Below are 21,252 nucleotides of genomic sequence, written 5' to 3' on the forward strand. Positions count from 1 at the left end.
GGTGTTCAGCTTGGAGAAAACTCTGGGGGGACCTTAGAGCTGCCTTCCAATACCTGAAGAGATCCTACAGGAAGGCTAGAGAGGAACTTTTCATAAGGGTGTCTAGAGACAGGACAAGGGAGAACGGTTTGAAGCTCAGGGTGAGTAGGTTCAGACTGGATCTTATGAAGAAGTTCTTCATACAGGGGTGGTGAGACTCTGAAACAGGGTGCCCAGGGAGGCTGTGGATCCCTCCCCCCTGATGGTGTTCATGACCAGGTTAAACGAGGCCTTGAGCAGTCAAGTCTAATTGCGAGGTGTCTTTGCCCATGGCAGGGAGGTTGGAGTAGATGATCTCTAAGGTCCCTGCCAACCTAAGCCATTCCATGATTCTATACAATAGAGTGACACTTCATTATGCATGAATCAGAAATATCTACAACAAACTTTTTAGACCTTGAATTTTGCACTCCAAGAATCATGCTACTTATTTTTGAGATACCATCATTCTTTATTCTCTATACTTTTTTGACATACTATCATTATTTATTCTCTATACTAATATTTAAATATTTTGAAGTGAAATCCTACGGTGGCTGCCATAAAAGCTGGTAAATGACAATTATGCAATGTAGTGTAAGTTGGATTCTTTGGGAAGCCACTTTGAGTCCTGTGGGGCACACAACTATACATTGCTACACAGCTCACTGCCTTTGGAACTTCACTATTAGGCTTAAACATCATTCTGTACTTGCCCATATCCTCAACAATATACATAGCAGTTAATCTTCCTCAGTTATCACAGCACTTTGTTAAACTGAGGTTATTTTCTCTGTTTCTCCATACCTTATTCTAATTGTCAGGCATTTTAAGAACCTTTTTTCCCCTAAACTTGCAGAGTCTGCATCAACTCTTTTCTGTGTCTGCAGAACATACCTCGTTCTCCTTTACATTTTATTGCATCATAGTAGAGTCTCAGCAGCTCATCAAAGTCACTCTTTGCCCCTCCTTGAGGCTCTGCAATCACTGTCTTCACCAGCTCCAGGTTCCTCCATAAGCCGGTGCTCATCCAGCGATCCCTTAATTTGTCCAGCAGCTGCAAACAAGCAGAGAAATCCAGCAGAGCTGTAACAAAAGGCCTATCACTGTCACAAAAGGTCAGTCACTGGGGCTGTTCAAATAAAGCACACCAAGACACCTGTTTTAGTGAAATTATGGTAGTCAGGTTCTGGATTTATGAATACAACTTTCCCTCCCCTACACTGTTCCACAGCTCTGCAACACTTTCTAATCATGATGGCTGCCAGAGTTTGCTAATTAAAACCTGTGGAGATTGAGTTGCCAAAGCAATACTCTCTAAATCAATGACAGAACTCACTGAAGTGCATCTTCTGGTGTTCCTCAAAGCAAGAGGAATGTCATCCAAATAAAATGGAGATTACCTGGTTTTCTGATTACCAAGTAAGACTGGAAGCAAATTCTAAATTACTTTAAAACAAGCCTTTACATCTTAAATTTCAACAACAGTATAAAATGGACAAAGATAAGTTGAGGAAGGAGGTATTGATGGAGGATTTATCAACACCCTCCTCTGCTTCTTAAAGGGCCTGTCTGCTTTGTTAGAACTACCAGATTCTGACCTGTGCACATTTTACTCCAAATCAGTACACATCAAACCTTGCAGGTAAATAAGCTTTAGTGCAATCCTCTGTTTTTGCACTCCAAAAACAGAGTCTCAAATTACCACAGAAAGTGAAGTCAGATAGACAGAGGCCATTTAGCAGTTAGCAGTCACCACATGACCTTTTCTCATCAGTTTCTAGACTGAATTTTATCAATCCAGGGAGCCAAAAAGCTGCTCCTTCACCTGACAGCTTTGTCTGATGGTGCTCAGCAGTGCCCTCAAGACAAAAGCAAGGCACACTTTAGAGTGAACTGAGTAGATCTGGTTCAGTAGACAGAAGTAAATAGTTACTTTCACTCTTCTCTTTCCTCTTGCCTTTTTATTCTCCCCCCCACCAAAGCATCTTCCCTCTGCTGCAGTCCATTCCTGAGAGATTTCACTGGCTCTAACAAACTCAATTCATCAGCTGTTTGGTGTTGGTTCACTAATTTACTCCAAGAGTATTTTTGCATCTTAGCACAACCTCCTCTGCTGCTTAGGGTTGGCTTAGGATACCAGGTGGTGACATCCAACTGATGAACGAAAGAGAAGAGAACACTTATCCACCTTTTGAGGGTTTCAAACATCCTTGGGACACCACCACCACCATGGGAGGAAGGAGAAAATCTCTGTTATAACTGGGCTGCCAGCTGAGTTAAAACCAGGACAGATTGTTACAAAAGTGATCTGTCCCATGACCAATCCCCAGCTGAAGTGTGACTGTGAAGCAGAACTAATGGTTCCTAATTGTTGCCACATTTGAGTTTGGAGGGAGAACCGTTTGCAAATGTTTAGGAAACTGTTTACCTGAACCTTGCATATTTCACGTTCTCAGCATTAAAGTGCTGAAGTTATTCTCTGACATTAAGTATTTGGATTGGTTCCTATTCAGGTGGTTCAGAGGGCACAAATATTATGGTATTCTTGAATTTTCTCCAGCTTTCTTCCAGCTTCTACTCATGGAATTACACCTGCTTACTACTGACATGCCACCATTCCCAAGCAAGCACAGAGAGATTAAGTGATGAACAGCAGGAGCAGTTTCCTGCACAAACAAATGTCACTGGAGAATAAATCAGCTCTTCTAAATGTGTCTGTCCTGCTGTTTGTCCCCTTCTCTACCAGCTCTGTCATTTCCTGCCAGCATCCTGGCTCTAATCTCTTTCTATATATAAAAGGTCGTAATACTATGATGGAGCAATGAATGTCCATCTTGCCATCCACAGCCTCTCCTCTGCCTTCAGTTTTGGATGTGATACAGAGATAATTCTGGTAAAGAAAAGAATCTAACAAATTATGCCTCTAAGTACATCCATTTGGGATCTGGTAGAGCTGCCACTAACAGTAATATTATTACCTTTCTAGATTTCCTTCTTCCTCCTACAAAACTAACGAGGAAGTGGTGAGGGGTTGGGACAGGCTGGCCAGGCAGCGGTGGAGTTGCCATCCCTTGAGGTGTTCAAAAATCATGCAGATGTGGCACTTCAGGATATAGTTTAGTGGTCAGGGTAGCTGGGCTATGGTTGGACTTGATCATTTTAAAGGCCTTTCCCAACCTTGATGATTCTATGTTTCCCTTGAATGGAGTTTGCTTGATGTGGGAATGTTCTTGTACACAGGCAAGTATGTGCAAACACACACAATCCCCATGCTATGGACAGGCACTAAAACAACGAGAATTATAGACATGACTGAATACAAATAAATAAAATATACAACACACACATACCTCCTAAGAGCTAGGAATCAAGGGCAGGTTTCTCATAAAAAATTATTTCACTTCAGGTTGAAAAAGTGCAAATGGGAACAAGATATAATGCCAGGAATCACAGGAGCAACCACTAATGCCCATAACCACTCACTTTTTCTACTCAAGGGAATAATAGTTTCTGCAGGGGAAGGCAATCTGTGTATATTTTATTAAATCCCTTAAAAATGGATTCTCAAATGGTTTATTAACAAATGGTCTTCCTCCAGGAGAGCAGAAAATCTTGTTAGAAAGAATCTGTCATCTCCCCATGCACTGAAGGATGTTTTCTCTGATAGCTCTTTCCTTTTTTTCCCCCCTTTCTGCAATTTAAGGACACCTGTAAGCTATGATCCACAGAAACCATGAGCACAGTTGCCTTTGTCAGCATCCCATTTTTAGGCAGATTTGAAGCACTCTTGAAGTTTGGGAAAGGAGGAAACTGGTTTCAACATCTCCTGCCACTATGCAGCACTCCTAGGCAAAATCCTCTCATCCTTTGTCCACGAAGGGAAAGCTTTGCCCCCTTTCCATTTGTCACTTTGTTTTATGCAGTGCCAAAAATTGCATTAGGGGTTTCCCATGTCACAAAGGAAGACCAATGATTTGTTTAATGTATTTTACCCTAAGGCAAGTTTGTTGTAATTTCCAGCATCTTCAAGTTGAGAAGTGAACTTGCAGCAAATCAGATTGCTGGGGATTCACTTTTTCTGCAGTATTCATTACCTCCCAGGAATGAAGTAGCAATTACCTGAGATGAGGGAGGGCCCAACAGAAAACACAGCAACATGGTGAGTTGGGTTTTTTTGGTTGAGAATTCCCTATCTCCCAAGTACCTGCCACTAAATATCTTGACACAGAATATCCCTGAAATATTTCAGCATGGATTCACATAATGAAAGGATTGCACTCAGACAGCAGAGTAAAAAGTATCATGAAAATAATCCATCCATCAAAATGTGCTTGGGGAAGCAATGGAACACTTCAAAATATGAGAGGATGCTCTAGAGCAGTACAGGACAAGCAGCACCTGATAGCAGAGTAAAATAATTCTGCTTTTACTGGCTAGTTTAACAACTACTAACTACTTAATAATAACTATCAGTTAGAATTGTATCTTCTTGTGCACCTTAAACCCATGGGTTATTTGTTACCTGGACATTTATTTATTGATGACTGAACAAAAGGTATTTCAAGGTGCACAAAATTTACACAAAGACCTTGTAACCCCCTTGCAACTCTGCCATTATACACTGAAAACTCCACTTCCCCAAACTTTGGTATTCTTTCATCTTGTTGCTATGTCATATTTTTTTAATGATATGAAGTTCCATTTTTCATTGTTATTCAGACCTGAAGGGTAGCTGAGGGGAGAAAGCAAACAGCCATTAGGTTCTTCTTAATAAAAATCAGAGTATTGGCACCACTGTTAGTGCAAAAAGTCAGAGATTCCCAAGGGGCTACCATTGATCTAAAAGGCTTTTCCCAAGCAGAGCTCTTCCTGTGTTTGCTACCAGAATTTTCTTTTTGAATAAGCACTGCTTCAAATCAAAGTGTGTCTCCAGTGGGCTGGAAACGTGTTTGAAGGGTCAAATAGAAGTTCCACACACAGTCAGCACAAAACTTCCCAAATGGAAAAGACACCCACAGCCTGAGCAACAGGACTGGCTTCACTAGAACCAAGAGGGCTGTGCTGCACTTGGGACTAAAAGGGCAGTTGCTGGCAGAAAACAAAGTTACAATCCAACCACCACCATGTGCAAGTGACACACAAAGATGTGCAGTGCTGCTGCAATGCTGAACTCTTATACCAACATGTCGGTGTCAGGCCATTAATGCACATTCTGCATACAAATACCAGCATTCATAGAATGGTTTGAGTTGGAAGGAAGCTTAAAGATCATTTAGTTCCAACATGCCTGCCATGGACAGGGACACCTTTCAAAAGAGCAGGTTGCTCAAGGTCTCATCCAACTTGGTCTTCAACACTTCCAGGGAGAGAGCATCCACAGCTTCCCTGGGCCGCCTGTTCCAGTGCCTCATGAAGCTATTGAAGACAGACCTCACCAGCAGTGTGCCTAACATTTTAAACAGCTTTTCTTTAGATTTTATACTAGATGTAAATATAATTTATACCTTCTTTAGTAACAGTAGACATTAGTTTCTGTATATTCTCTCTTCTCCTCTTCCACTGAGCTCATAAACTGTTTTGCTTCAAGACATGGAGTAATGCAGCCCTTCAGTGAAACTTTTATCTTATCTAAGCAGCAGGAGGTGGCAGTGGCATGGAGAAGGCAGAGGAGTGCAGACACCAAATTTGAATTTTATCAAATTTTTTTGCTTCAGTGCAGTGCTTGTATCATGACAGGAAAAAGAAAACCCAAATGGGTGTAAAATCCAAATAAATAAGAGGCCTTTTTTACCTCTGCATCTACTGAAACCCCTTACAGTCAGAGAGAATGCCAAGAGGAAATGCAGTTTTCTTGTCTCACCACTTAAGGTTTGCCACCATTTGGACTGTCTGTAAAAATATAAAAGGGGTGTTTTACATATCACAGTACAGCCCAACCTGTATCTGCATCAGCTGCCTCCTCTCTTCCTTTTGGTAACAAAAAAATCATAAAATAATCCATACATTCTGACAGATCCTTCTGCAAATTTCAGCTGTTAGCATGAAGGACATCATACTTTCCACTCAAATAATCCTCTGCTGATCTCAAGGCACAGATGTTTGTATAACAGACCTAATTCCATAGGTATTGCATTACCTTTAATAAGCTTCCAGGATGATGCCTTTTTGCTGAGTCAGCTGGTTAGCTACAGCTGTAACTTTTTGTTCAACTCACACTCACTCTGGTCTCAAAGCTCTGTTCAGCAGGATGGTTAATTACCTGCTTGAACATTCTGCTTCTGTTACAAAAGAATGGAACTGTCTCTACATCAGTGATAATCCCAAAATGCATTCAGACATTAAATAAATGCATTTAGCACATTGCTTAAACACCAGTGGCCTTCAATTCTTGTTATTTCAAAACAGCCCTGGAGAATGTATCTGGCCAGACTCCCTCCGCTCATTTCACATCACTTACAAACTGGTACTACAGCCTTGTATTAAACTAACTTCTTCAGGAATTAAAGATGTTTTGTAAAAGCACAGAATTGGTAGATGTTATTTGACAGCCCTCTGAATCACAGCATCATAGAATATTAGGGATTGGAAGGGACCTCCAGAGATCACTGAGTCCAACCCCCCTGCCAAAGCAAGATGACCCAGGGCAGACCACACAGGAACACATATAGGTAGGTTTAGAAAGTCTTCAGAGAAGGACACTCTACAACCTCTCTGGGCAGCCTGCCTCAGTGCTCACCCTCACCATAAAAGAAGTGTCCCCATTGTAAGATCCTCTCTCAGCCTTCTCTTCTCCAGTCTAAATAGCCCCAACTGAACTAAAAGGGTTGCCAAGCCTCCATACTAAATGACCTGGAATCCTATATGTAATGGACCTCCAGGACTACTGGACTCTGCAGTCTGGGAGAAACAACAGTTTCCAAAGCCAGTGTGGTGGCACAGGATCAGTAATCAATCCTATTTCCATCTTCAGTTAAAACAAGACCTAAAAAAACAACAGCAAAAGGCCTTTGAGGTCCAAAGTGAACACAAAGGAAACAGTAGAAGAAAGAAAGTAAACAGTAATGAAATGGGAATATAAGACTGAAGGGGCAAGAGAGACCTGTCTGGAAGGATTTCTATGAAGAAAAAAAGCTGAGTTTCCTTCCAAAAATGGGAGGGAAAATATTTGGTTATACCAACCAATAAAATCTAATGTCTGTTATCCAAATCTTTAAAATACATTTGGAATGGCATTCCAGATCTATTAAAAAGAGCACTATAAAAAGCACAGCGTCCCTTAACAAGAATAAAAGGTCACAGGTATGAAAAGAAAGCAATGAAATTTAATAACATTTATCAACATCACCAGAAATATCACATGCTTTCAAAAGGACTGCAGAATATTCACCTTTTAGCCACAAGTCATTGACCAAACTGGCAGAGTTAATTTACATTTCATCTTTTTTTTTTTTTTCCTTCTTAACCTGTCTGCTTTTTGAGTGGTGGTTTTAGTCTTAACCATATTACTTACCAAAAAGGGGGGGAAAAAAAAAAAAACAACAAACAACAACAAAACACCTCAATTTTGCTTGACACCCAGACATTTGCACTGCACTGGGCTGGGACTATGCCAGCCAAGAATAACTTAGTCCACTGAATTATTTAAGCAGTTGTTTACACTGAATTAGATATTCATGAAAGGTTAAGCAATAGACTGATTCACAGAAACCTCCTCGTGTTTACAGTAGGTGTCTGGCATCATAGAAGCAGATATTCCAAATTCCTTCTTTTGAATGGCTCAGGTGATACCAAATACTAATGAATCTATTCACCAAAACAAACAAACAAAAGAGTATTTTAAACTTCAAATCCTACTTTCTCCATTTCTAATTCTAGCAGATTTTATTGTAAGGGAACGTGAAAGTATCTGTGCCTACATTTCATCTGAAAAGTAAAATCTACTTTCCAAACAGAATGTTGATTCCCACTGTTAATAGGAAACTGGAGAAAAATATCAAGTGCCCACATAAATACTTGTGCACAGGTAAACCATTTCTTTATGTGTCAAAAAATGAACTGATTTAATGCAACATTTTCATGAAAACAGGCCACACAAGGATGCTGTTCTTACTGAGGAGAGGCGATGCCTCCTCTCTACTACACATTTCCCCAACTATTTACTGTCATCATGGGGCTACAACTAGCAAGGCAAAGAAGTTTTCTTTTGAACCAGACTTGGTTTACAGAGTACTAACTCCAGCTCAATTTCAGTCTTATTTCCTTTCCCAAAGTGTCACAGAGCCTCTGTAATGAAATGTTCCAGAACTGTAAAACAGAAAATATATATTTAAAATAAATTCCTAAATGTTTTTTCTGCCATCAAGGAAAAGCATTCTACTGAAAAGCTAATAATTAAAGAACAAAGGGAACAGAATATGTTCCAGAGACTTTGATTTCTTTGTTTTAAAAAAGATGAAGATGAGGCAGAGAAGAATTTTAATGTAGAAAGACCTGAGAAAAGTCCTGAATAAGAGTAGACATTGTGAAGGAATTAGACCAGAACACATACTCGTCTAATTCCTCACTTTTTTTCAGAACTTCTCCTTTTCAGCTGATGAGGAAGATTTTCTAATGTGTATTTAACTGCTAACCCTAACCATCTGTTACAGCAAAAACCAAATCAAGTACCTAAAATAAGAGCACCTACTTTTCAAGCAAAAGCAGGTAAAAGGAAAGCAATTTTAAAAACTTAGGCTTGCATAGATCATCGGGAATCCAAAACTAAACCAAAATTGCTGAGGCTGATCAATGCTCAGCAGGTTGCTCTACAGGAAAAGTTCCGTTTTATTTGAAAGACTTCAACAGTCTGGAGATGGAACCCAGAAACCTGTGAAGGGACCTCGACCCTCACAGATTTATTCCGATATTTCCCATTTCTTCCAGAGTTATGATGCAAGATCATAAAGCCTTTGAAATCTCCTAACAGGTGCTCTGTATCATGGTGTCCCTCCTCAACATGAGTCCCAGGAGAAAGCTGCCCTTAGTTGGCAATCTGCATGCTATTTCAACGGATATTTTACCTAGAGCTCTCTCTTACCATTTCTTTGCAACAGAAAATGAGCTTGAAGATTCCAACTTCAAAACCAGATCCAATCTTCAAGAGCTTGTGTGGGAAAAGTGGCTTTTGAAGTTTAAAAGTACTATCCTTATTTTCTCAAAGAAAATGTTAAACAGGAAAGAAAACCAAACATTTAGGACCAAGATTCATGTTGAGATACCTACTTCTGCTAGGAAACATGGGGAAAAATCTGTGCTAGCTCACGCAGGCTTGGTAGACAACATGGAGGGGGGAAAAAAAAAGGAAGGGAAAAAACCCCCAACAGATAAAGCTACTGTGCATCTCAACTACATAATTAAACTAAACCCTAAAGATGGTGAAAAACTGTGTATTAAAAACAAGATTCTGATCACCATGTGCACACTCCAGCACAATAAAAGGTGAATAATTCATAATAATTTTCAAAGAAAAAGTATGCATCACTCAGCTTGGGGGAAACACAGGGGATTTCACTGGTATGATTTTTCTTTAGGGACAATGACAAAGTGCCGCTCACCAGCAGGAAACTGAAGCACTGAACTGTGTTCCATGTGCCATAAATCAACACTGCAGCCTACAGGATGTCTCTCTGGTACCAACATACCATCAATTTTTCAATAACCTCCTTAAATAATGGAATATGTGAACGGCGACAACAGTAATGAAAAATGAAATGTTTTGCACACCAAAGACTCTAGAATAACATGGTTAATATGTTGCTTCCACAGTTAAAGAAGCTTTTTTTTTTTTTTTTTTAAATAGCAAATCTTTTCCCAAACCCCCAACATGTTTTACCACAAAACAGTCTGGATAGCCTTTGAAGGATTCATTCTTTGAGCTCCGTCACAGCTGTTTCGAAACAACCTGGTTCAAAACAAGGTTTCTTTTGTGGTTTTAAAATTAAGCAAGACAACAGCTTTCTGTGTTACAAGAACTGCTTGTACATTCACCCTAGGCTATCATTACACTTTCAGGTTCCAGTGAGAGAGCAATCCTTCACGCAAAGAAAGCTCTCCAGAAAAACTTCTTTTTTTTTTTTTTTTAAAAAAAAGCATTTTTACATCCTGGTCTGCAATCAAACCTCAAATTATTAACTGCTCATGAATGAAGTAAGCATCTTGCACTGCCATCCTCTTCTTCACCAGTCAAAACCCAAGCTCAGGCTTCTTTGACCTCTTTTTTTTATTCCAGAATAAAGAGAAAAAAAGGAGGCAAGGTTGTCTTAGTGGCACATCAACAGTGAAGCACAGTGCCATCTGGGACAGCTGATTCAGGCAGACGTGCAGTGTAGTCCTAGGCACGAGGCCGACCAAGTCCACCAGTGCTCACACAGTAAATGGGGGCAGGCAGATGTCTGCCATGGAGAACTGACTCCAAGAGAGGGAAAGTAACAGATTTAGCTTTTAGTCTTCAATTAACACTAACAGAGAAAACGTTTTTTTAAATATAGAAGGTATTTTACACCTAGCAGTTGTGATATAATTTTAAGAGAGATTAGCATTCTCCCTACTGTGTTGGAATGGTTTGTAATCTTTCCTTTGTTGTAGAAGAACAAACAGACCTTTCAGAATATCTGAATCTTAAGAAAACAACTTCTCACCTCATGATCAAAAAGAGGAAGAAGCTGAAAACAAAAGTTTTAAGTGTGACAGGCTGCGATTTGGCTACCAACAAATCAAGCAGCTTGTTTGTAAGCCAAGTTTTGTTTTGTGCAAATTGTTACCAAACACTTCTGCTAAAAACAGTCCCTTAAAGAGATGTGAACTGAATCAAAATGCAATGAATTCTCTTTAGAACACAGCATCTCAATAATGACATTTTACCACTAAGCAGCTTGCTTACCCAATTAGCAGCTAAGGCTTGCTTTTCTAAGGCACAGTTTGACAGGCTCCCTGACTTGCCAATGAAGGAGAAGTTTTCTGCAGTACATTTAATATTCAAATCCTTGGATGTTACATGCTACCTAAATATAGGCTTTCAGGTATATTCTATCTGATATACAGTGTTTTTCACACATGGAGAAGCCACATTTCTACTACAGCAGGCAGTGAACCTCTCAGAAGTACCAAAAGGGCCAGGAACTCTGCAGGATGCAATGGTTCAGGATAGGAATGGCAAAGTAGCCTATGCAAGATATGCCTTCTACTTAAAAATCATGTTGGTTATGTATATTGTTCCCTATTAATAACTACTGTTTGCCATTCCATTTCTCTCCTCTTCATTAAAAGCTCTTGAGGAAGAAGACATGTGGACTGTAACTGTTCTTTACTATTTGGATTCTGCCATTCACAGAGTGCAAACCTCTTGACTGTAAAAACTCATTTTCAATGCAGTTACTACTTAAATGGTAGGAAAAAACCTGCAAGCAGAAAGTGTTAATTACAATGGAAATTGGAGCATGTGTGAACTAGACACAACAATTCAGCTTGCAGCACTTCAACACATCAGAGCTCAGAAGTGAGAAACAATAATAGAATTTCAGTTTATTTTCCTGATGCTGAATGCTCAGGGTATTTAAACTAACAGCATAATAAAATATTAAACTGCACAGCTCTCGGGGTGTGAAATTCACAAGCAAAACACTCATCTACCAGCGTGGCATATAATGTTTTTAGACATAATACCCAATAATCTGCCACAAACTGTCGCTACAGATTCTACTTTAGATGCCGTGCAGATGCTATCAGAAAGTGTATTTGCTCTATGTAGAAAGCAAGTGCCACAGGGCACCTGAATAATTGCAGGTCCCTTGCTGGTCACCATAGCAGTTCAGTAAGCCATGGAAAGAGTATTTGTGCATTCTTTGCAGCCAGTAATTCAAAAAGATACGGTGGGACCCAAATCACACCTAGAAATTTCCCCTGAGCCAACAGCAGGGAGCTGTGAGAACACTCAGCCACAGCTGCTGTTGTGTACTTGAGGAGTGGCCCTGTGTAAAATGTCTGACTGCACTAAGTAGTACATACAAACAGCAACAGCTCCTCCATCCCCAGCTTCTGTGGGATTCCACAGAAGGAGAAGTCAGAACAGTTCATTCTTTTCATATCACCTCACCCAAATTTCCATTCACCCAGAATATTCACCTGAGTAACTCTCCAGTTCATTTGGTTAATTTGCAGTAAAGGCAGACTCAGTTACAACACTGCAATCTCGCACTAACAACTCTCTAATACAAACCACAGTTCATACAAAGATCAGAATTTCCATATTACTTTCCTTAATTTCTCATATTAAGATAAATCACTGAAAAAAATATTTTAAAAAGCACAGTAATGTTTCATCCCTGAGAATGAGTTCTAGCAGCAAAAGGGATGATCGTGCTCCCTCCTTAAGTGTGCAGTATCATCTCTTCCCTTGAGCCATCTCTGACACTTCTTTGACCTCCTGACAAGCCAGCTCAGTTCACAAAGATGGGAGAAAACTAACAAGAAGAAAAAAAAAGGGATAAAAACTTTTCCTTTGTTCTGGAGATCTGAATCAGCTGACACAATTCAGAGTAGCCCACAAACGATCACAAGGAAAGGGAGGAAGAACATCGCCATTCAGCAGCAAGCTGCAGGGTCATTTCTTCCCACTTCTCTAAGCACATCTAATATTTGACTTGTCTCTAATTTCCCAGAAACTAGGAAAATTATTCCTTAACCAGCAATCTGTCATACTATTTAAGAAAGAAAACAAATATTGTGCAACTGTTCAGATCATCAGTTATCATCCCCCAAAGATAAAATTTTATCTTTGATATAGGCCAACATTTTTCTTGGCCTGCTTTGAGAGTAACACATGTGGATGGTCAAAAGTGGAATTACCCATTGGTAACCAAGCAGTGTGGGGAAAAAAAAAAAACACCCTAACCCCAAAACCCAAACAATTGGAGAGGTTAAAAAATTCTAAGTGAAAACATTCTAATGAATCATTACAAAAAAACCACACATCAGCTCTAAAATTTAGAACTTCAGTTCTTGCTTTGGAGCAGAATTCAGCACTGTTCTGGCTTTCTTATTTCCAGGAGATGTTTGTTCAGCCTCTATAATTAGACAATAATTATCTTGCCGGGTGTGAATTGCCAGCTCCACCTTCAAATTTAGTTTGGCGGAGTAACTTGATTGAATTGCTGACATGAAAGGAGAAGGTTTGCCAGCAGAATTGGAGGATTATGTACCTGGATCTCGATATTTCTTCCACTACTACTGTTCTCTATTTGAACAGACACCACAAAACAGCCTTCAGCATCTGAGGCAGAGAAAAGAGCATCATGATGGAATGGTTGAGATCTTCCGTCGCAGAGTGAATTTTACATGCACGCCTTTGCTCTGCCCAAGTCAGCGGGAAAAAAGGAAATTGCAGACTTCAGAAATCAGAGTAAGATTTACAGGAGCTATTGGAGCTCTCAGAAGACACCTCAGATAATGCACACCAAGCCTGAAAAATTGTTCTTTTGGATGAATGTGAGGGCCCCAACAGCTAGGCAGTTTATATTACAGACATTTAAATGTTTAAGTGAAGGAAAAGTAGAGAATGAAACTGAAAGGAGATATTGTATATGATTAATGGGAACAAAAACCCCATAAAATATGAAGAATCTGAGATAAAGATCAGAGATAAACCAACCAGGGTAAGAGTGAAAAACAAGCAATGAAGAAATAACAGTGGACAACAAGTAAAACAAAACTGCATCAGGGTTTATTAGGTACAAATGTTGAAATGCATAGTTTGAGTCATTAGAATCTGGCTTATTTAAGATCGTATTTTCCCAAACTCATGCCCCATCAGAGAGAAATCACTTCACCAACGTTTTCAGCAGAGTAAGGCGAAGGACACAGCTTTAGAAGCTGGCAAGAAGCCTTTCTTTTCAAAGACAAAGAAAAAAAAAACCACAAAGGGTCACTTTGGTGTCATGAGCCCTACCTCAGCCCTCTGCAGCACCTGAGAAATACCCAAAAACTTCTAGGGAACATTGCGGAGAGTTGTTAGTGGCAGGGAAGGAACAGAGCATGCCTTGCAAGTGTTGTTTAATTGCTCCTCCATCATTTTGCTCTACTTTTATTGTTAGGTACTTGCACAAAATTTCAGAGAGTAAGGATGACAGAATTCTATTCCCTAAAGTCTTTTCTTGTTTTTAGGGTTTCTTACATACTGTAACAGCACCGTTGCAGCTGTTTGGCTCAAACAAATAAAGCTTCTGGAGTAAGAGAATGCTTTTCCCTCAAGAGCAGAAAGCAAATGCTGTGCAGAAAGTGAGTATCATTATTAATTTACAATTATTTCATAACTCACCCCTGATATGGCAGCCTGTTTAACGGCCTCCTGCCTTCCCATCCCAAAGAATGTGATGGCTGCCCTCAGCCATAGTTAAACCATCTAAAATCAGGTGACTCTCTGAAACATTGTTTGTTGGATCATTTTAAAGCTGTAACAGTGTAAATTACAATCTCTAACCTCAAAATTATGCAGACAGCTCATGTTTATGTAACTTCAAAGAAAAAATTCTGTCATAAAGCATACTTGGTGTGAACAGATCCCTACATCCTGCAAATATTTACACATAGGAGTATCTCTCTTCCTCAAGGTACTCTTACAGCTGCAAAACAAGCATATCAAGGAGAATATCACTCTTGATAAAGAATTTATCCCTGCTTAAATACACCTAACAGCAAAATGTAAGCAATTTCAGGGCACCCAGTCATCTTCCCCAGAGAACTCCTCACACAAGCACTGTGCAGTCAGCAAGACTGCACTAGGGAGCAACCATCTGTGGTGCAAACAACTATTTTCCTACTTAATTTCAAATTCACCTTTTCACTGCACAAACCTAATGGTTTGCAATTTTCCCTCCACAGGCATTACAAGCAAAAAGACACTGTGGAATGTTTATCTCTTATCTGGACATTGTCATTTTACTGTCTCAAAGTTCTTAAAACAAGCTTTTCACTAGGGAGGAAATCAGTCAGCATCAGACCAAGTGGGGAAACCCTGCACTTGCTCAATGTCTGTGGCTCTTACATAGTTCCAGATGTTCAGAACATTAATAATGTACTAACTCAAAACTTCTTTTTGAAACTTTAGAATGTGCAAATTGCATTAAAACCTCTTTGCCCTCATTAATGGTATTGTTACAATCCCAGTACTCTGGAAAATGTTTTTTGGCATTTGTTTAACTTTGTGATATTGCCATTTACTCATTTTAACAGCCAGTGCTCAAATCTTAATGCTTTTAATAGGCCTGGCTAAACAGACTACCATCTTTGGTAAATTTATTGAAGTAATTTATTAAATAAGTAAAAGTTGTCTGAAGGCAGTGTTGGTTGTTTTTTTATTACTATTAATGGCAGAAAAAAAATGGGTTTCTTATAATTTATTTACAAAACTGTGTTTCAGGGAAGTTGTAGAAATGAAATTATTCTGTTCTTTTTTTTCAGGAACAATTTTTTTCAGGAACAATTCATTTTCTGCCACTCTGACACAGACTTCTTAACACACACACACACACACAAAAAATATTCTACCAACCTGACACAAATCTCAATCAGAAAAGGGGTCTGCCTTAAACTAAGAAGAGCCAGACATTCAGAATTAATACTGAAACTGTATCCCTCCCTCATATATATGTATAGGGTGGCACATTTATGTCCAGGCCAGGAGACTGGATTCAAGGACTTGGTCTCACATCCAGTGCAGACACACCGCTGTGCAATGGCAGACAAATACACCAGTTAGAGGTTAAACTGAGGTCCCTCCTGTTTATTCCAAATAACCACCTAGCCTGAACCTGAGGGGTCTCATTCTGTTTGGAAATAACCCATGTTAGATCTATTGCCATGCTCTACACTGCTCACAGTTAATTAATATTAAGATCTACTTGCCTAAAGTTGTGTAATCCTGTCAAGAATTGTTTGTTAACAGAACAGCAAACAGTCTTGTCTGCAGCTTCACCACAACTTTGGTTGATACTTTAAACACGGAAAGGGAGCCAAGACAACAAACAGAGGTGTTTCAGGCCAAATGGATTTGCTGTCACCCAGTCCTGCCCTCACTGAAGAAAATAGGCACAGCCAAGAAAACAGGAACATGGAATGAGTTTGACAGATGAGCTCTAAACTAGCAGCTCTTAGAATAATGAGATAATAGATACTGAGATGTAAAATTCAGCACTTTCTTTTTTTTTTCAAGTGACAAAATCACTATTTCTGTTGAATTGTAACCTTATCCCAAATTTCTCAGGGGAAACAGCATTAATTGGTCTGTATCCACACACTAGTAGTTACACCTTCCTAACTTAGTGCATGGCAATGCCAATTTATGGCGAGGGGTAATTTGTTCATTAATGTGGGACTGAGACTGCCAGATGTATTAATTGCATAGTCTCAGATTTATCACACACAAAACTGGTGACATGCATATATGAAAAAGTAACAACTAACTCATGTTAGAGCTGACCATACCACAAATATTTACCTTTATGCCTCAAGTTCAAGAGCTTCTGTGCTAAACTGACCCAAAAATTATTTTCTCATGGTTTTGCTTGCTTTTAAATTGTACCCTTAGTTACAGAAATGATACATCAATAATGGAACATTGATTTCCACCAGCTTTGTAATGCCTGTTCCCTCTTTTCTTTTGTTCTGTTGTTCTTGTCCCCAAAGAGGAACAAAACTCAAAAGCACCCCTTAAATCAAGCTGCATGAGAACCTGCTCTAGGATATACCAACCAAGTTTACCAGAAATAAGTCAGTCTGAAAAAAAGGTCATCCACAAGAAAAGTGCTCTAGGAAACAAATGCTTTAGACCACCTTTGTTCCATTACAGTATTTGTTAGTTACTCTTGAACAACCCCTGGAATTGATGCCACCAAAGCTACAGCCAAGTTCAACAGTTTTCCAGCAGATAGTGTTTAGTTGTAACAAGGTCTTGCTACTGTTTCATTATGCTCCACTAAAGTATCCTAAACAGATTCGTTTGTTGGAAATTATTAGATACAAAGAGAATCAGGGTTAATGCAACAGAAGAAACACTTCAAAATACTGCTTCATTTCCATTATCTTCACTACTTTGGTAATTAACTACTCAGAGTAAAAATCCATATAGCTGTAAACCTCCAACTGCCACCTGCATTTCAAAACAATAACACAAGGAGCATGAACAAAACTGTCTGTTTTACAGATATTTGGACACAAATCCTTCAGAGAGAGCACAGCAAATAATTTTTCAAGTGTAGATTTAGTTCATTCAGCCACTTCTAAGAGGTTCATGTGACAGACAACAAAGCAGTTTCTATTCTTCTCTTTTATGGCTAGTATTTCTTGAAATTATCTTCATTTCTTTCCCCTCTACAAAACTGTTTGACACAGCGTAATGCAAAATACACAGCAACACTGTGCAGCTACTGAGTAAAACTTCTATTTGACTTCAAAAACTAAAGCTGTGTAAAGGAAATCTGGTAATCTGGATCAATGGGGAATGCTACACCTTCAAGGTGTAGAAGAAAAAGAATAAAGTAGAAAACAAATCTTGTATTCTCAAGGAAAAATACCAGTTCATAAGTTTAACTGTTAAAAACAGCCTTTCAAACCTTTTTTTTTTTTTTTTAAGCAACTATGTTGTTTTACAAATTCTCCTTCCAAGTTACAGCTCAACAATTACCAGACACAAATTAACAAACAATGCCTCGGTGAACAAAACCCACCCAAACCAACATTAATATTATTTTCCAAGGCTTCCTTTGTAAAAAAAAAAAAAAAAAAAAAAAAAAAGCTATGAAAGAAAGGTCAGTTAATTCATCATGATGGATTATCACTAAAATTTATAAGCATTAGCATTATTCTCCTTGCTGGATACCCTGACTTTGATATGACACATATTGAATGAATCATCTAAGATGCAGGCACCAGGCAAGATATATCTTAATGCAGACAGGTCGGCAACATGAACCCTAATGGTCCTTATCTTAATCTTGTTTAAAAGCATCTTAGATTTCTGAGTAATCTTTTCACCTTCTGATATTCTCTTTTATGGAGTGTTTTCTGCTGGAGTTGCTACTGATTTTAACATAAATGCATTTTTGCTGCCTAGTATCACCAGTTTTAGTAGCCCTAAAAGTGACCTAGGTTTACAATTTAGTAAATGTTAAAAATCAAGCTTATGGTTAAAAAAGACAGTGTGTCAAAACTCCAATAATGGCAGTAAACTCTGGTATGTTGGATTGTTATCTCATTCATGAAACATGGCATCACAGCAGTTCATAACAGACACTTATCACATGTGGAGATATGTATCTGATGCATTGTTTTCTCCTCATCCATGCATTTTCCTGCCTTGCATTGTTAATCTCACATATTTGCCATAGGTATATTTTAAACAGTCACTCCACAGTGCTAAATATGTGTATTTGAATACTTGATTAAGATAAAGGGAAGTTTCTTTACTATGGCTTTTTTCCCCCCTACTTACATTGTAATTAGTATTTCCAAATTACACAAGATCTGGCAGACCTGTCCCACAGAACTGCACTGATCAATTTCTGCAGCAGCTGCTTTGATTAAAAAAACAACAGAGGTCAGCATGGCACAGAGCAAGGTAACAAGTGAATTATCTTTAATGAAGATTTTTTTTTTGCAGCAACAGTAATTCATACATTAGATAACAAGGTCTTTAGAAAGCACCTTCTCAGCCTGACAAAGTATTTTCTGAGACTGATTATTAGAAAAGGATGCAGGCTGACAACGTTGGAGACCTGAAGTTCTTTACAAATCAGCTGAATGACATTCTACAGACTATAAATACTTCTTGTAAGGGGCACTGCAGAGCAAAATCTAAAGTGACTACTGCCTCTTCCTGGCAGTAGATATCTTCTTCACAGAAATCTAGAATCTCCCAGGAAATAACCTACCCGAAGAAATGCTAATAGAGAAAATGCAAGCCATTAATGGATGCTTTTTGCACACATTAGCACTGGAAGGAGTACAGAACTCGAATTCTAGCTCTTACAGCAGCCTACTCTGCTGATATTTACAACATTCCTCTCAGATGTTCTATAAGCAGTATCCAGTCTTGTCATTTTATGATTAGTGTGGTGACATTTAGAAATTATATTTGCCCTCTGTTTATTTGCACATGGAAACTTTCTAGTAGATTGGTATCTTCCCAGTGAGTGAGAGAGATTTTTTCTGTTCTCCATTCCTGAAGTCTGAACCAAGTCACTAAGTTTGTTTCTTCAGCTCTACCATGAATACAGGGGTCAACAGTCCCACCAAGTTTTGTTAGATTACTTCTTTACTGTATACAGAGCAACCTAAAATTCCAGATAAAAATACAGAGGAATAAATATTCCTCATAAAAGCCCCTTAAATTACAGACTGGGAATTTCAAATTATATTTTTAGTTTTACTTCTGAATAACAAGAGAAGCAGTAAAAGAACCCTACCTGGGTGCTAGCTGGAAGGTCCCAACATGGCTTATCACAAATTATGTCAGGTAGGGTTTTCAACTTTTGCTCCCTGTAGCAGGTGTTAGACCCTCCACTTTTTCTATTCTCATAGTCTGAGGCCAAAAAGTGTTGACTTACCATTCTTATAACAAAAAAATACCCCACATACCAATATTTTATTAAGTGAACAAGTCTATGAAATTCCAAGTGAGTGGAAATGAAAGTGCAGTAAGATGCTACTTCTGTCTACAGCACTTTCCCTATATATAAACAAGGAAAGTAAAAATTTGCTACCTGAAGTAAATTAATAATTTCCAGAAAAAAATAAAATCAACTTCATTTACAATGCAAAATTAATAGGGGTTATTGTCAAAGGTTTTCAAGCAAACAGATAAAAACGTTCAGCATGAGTGCTGCGATTAAGGTGCTGCAAGTGAGGTACTAAAAGAGAGCCATCCATGAAGCAGAGCTTCTGTCAGAGGTGCAGAGCAAAGGACATCATTGCTGAGCCACAAATTCCTACAGCTGAAAGGGAATGTTACACTGAAAAGTGCAACTGGGAGTGTACCCAAACTGAAATGCAATGTTTGTGTATAAATTCAAGCTCCCTTAAATTACCTGGACAGATGGTACACAAAATTCGGGGCATTGCCCTCGGCCTTTCAGAAATTTAAAAGGACTTTATTTTTCACTTATTGCAAAGTTGAAACTCCAATTTATAAAACAGGTTGAGCCCTCAAAAAATCTGCTTAACTCCTAATAGTTCCTTTAGTGAGGTACAGGACCAGATGGCCTGCAGTTTTTTAAAGAGATGCTCCAATTTCCCCAAGAAAATCTCTGAAAATCAGTTTTGAAATGCAAATGAGCAAGTAAGCAATATTCTGTATGATGATGAAAGAAAAATACCTTGTTTTCCCTGTACTAACATGCTTATGCTTACATTATTCTGTACTTTCAACATATTAACCTCAGACTTAAAGGCAACGCAACTGAAATGGAAGAAGTAGAATGAAAAAGGGCATCCGTAGAAAAATATTGGCAATATGATTTTAAAATATCATCCTTCAATTGTCTGCAATTTATATTTATCAATACTTTTGTTAGGATCATGGAAGTGTTCCCACAAAGAAAAAACACCACTCAAAGTGTTTAGCCAGATGACCTTTCAGTAAAACATAAGGGCAGCCAGAGGGGGAAGGGTACAGAGCTGTCCAGCAGTCTCTGTCCTTCTTCACTAAATGTCATTACAGTCTCTCTGGAGGTTCAGCCCAGATTGCTGTGCTCATAAAAACTTACAGAAGGTGCCAGATCTGTGTAAGTAAGATAAGCTATCACAAACTGTTCAAGACAAGCTCACAAACTCTTCACACCGTGCACTTCAGTGAACGAACAATGCTGCTACTGAAAACTTAAAGATGCTTCCATTTACATTCTGAAATTAATTGAGTGCAAAATTCCTTTTCAGATCATGAACTCTGCATACAAGTGTATTGTCTTGTGAGCCAGGTTCGGTGAATTTCTAGGCAGTAATCTGTGACTGTGCATTACCTGGTCTAATGTGGTCACCTAATGGTTACTGTCAGCAACTGCACTGATGGCTGCAAATCTTACACCCAGCAAAGAAAAACAAACACTCTTGCTTTGCAGCTTCTTCAGTTCAATAATAAAACTAACACAAAGATTGTGTAATAAAGAAAAAATAGGTTTTATTTCATTAAAAACATATTCTCTGTTA

At 38.7% G+C, this 21,252-nt stretch overlaps 1 protein-coding gene across 1 annotated transcript in view; it reads right to left on the bottom strand.

Moving 5' to 3' along the window:
• BRIP1 (BRCA1 interacting helicase 1) overlaps positions 1-21,252 on the bottom strand; it is a 105,262-nt gene that overhangs the window by 68,261 nt on the left and 15,749 nt on the right. The window contains exon 14 of the mRNA XM_054394355.1: positions 916-1,075. Coding sequence (XP_054250330.1) covers positions 916-1,075 — 160 coding nt within the window. The remainder of the gene's footprint in view (positions 1-915; positions 1,076-21,252) is intronic.

Source organism: Indicator indicator, chromosome 30 (genome assembly GCF_027791375.1).
Source record: "Indicator indicator isolate 239-I01 chromosome 30, UM_Iind_1.1, whole genome shotgun sequence".
Classification (NCBI taxonomy): domain Eukaryota; kingdom Metazoa; phylum Chordata; class Aves; order Piciformes; family Indicatoridae; genus Indicator; species Indicator indicator.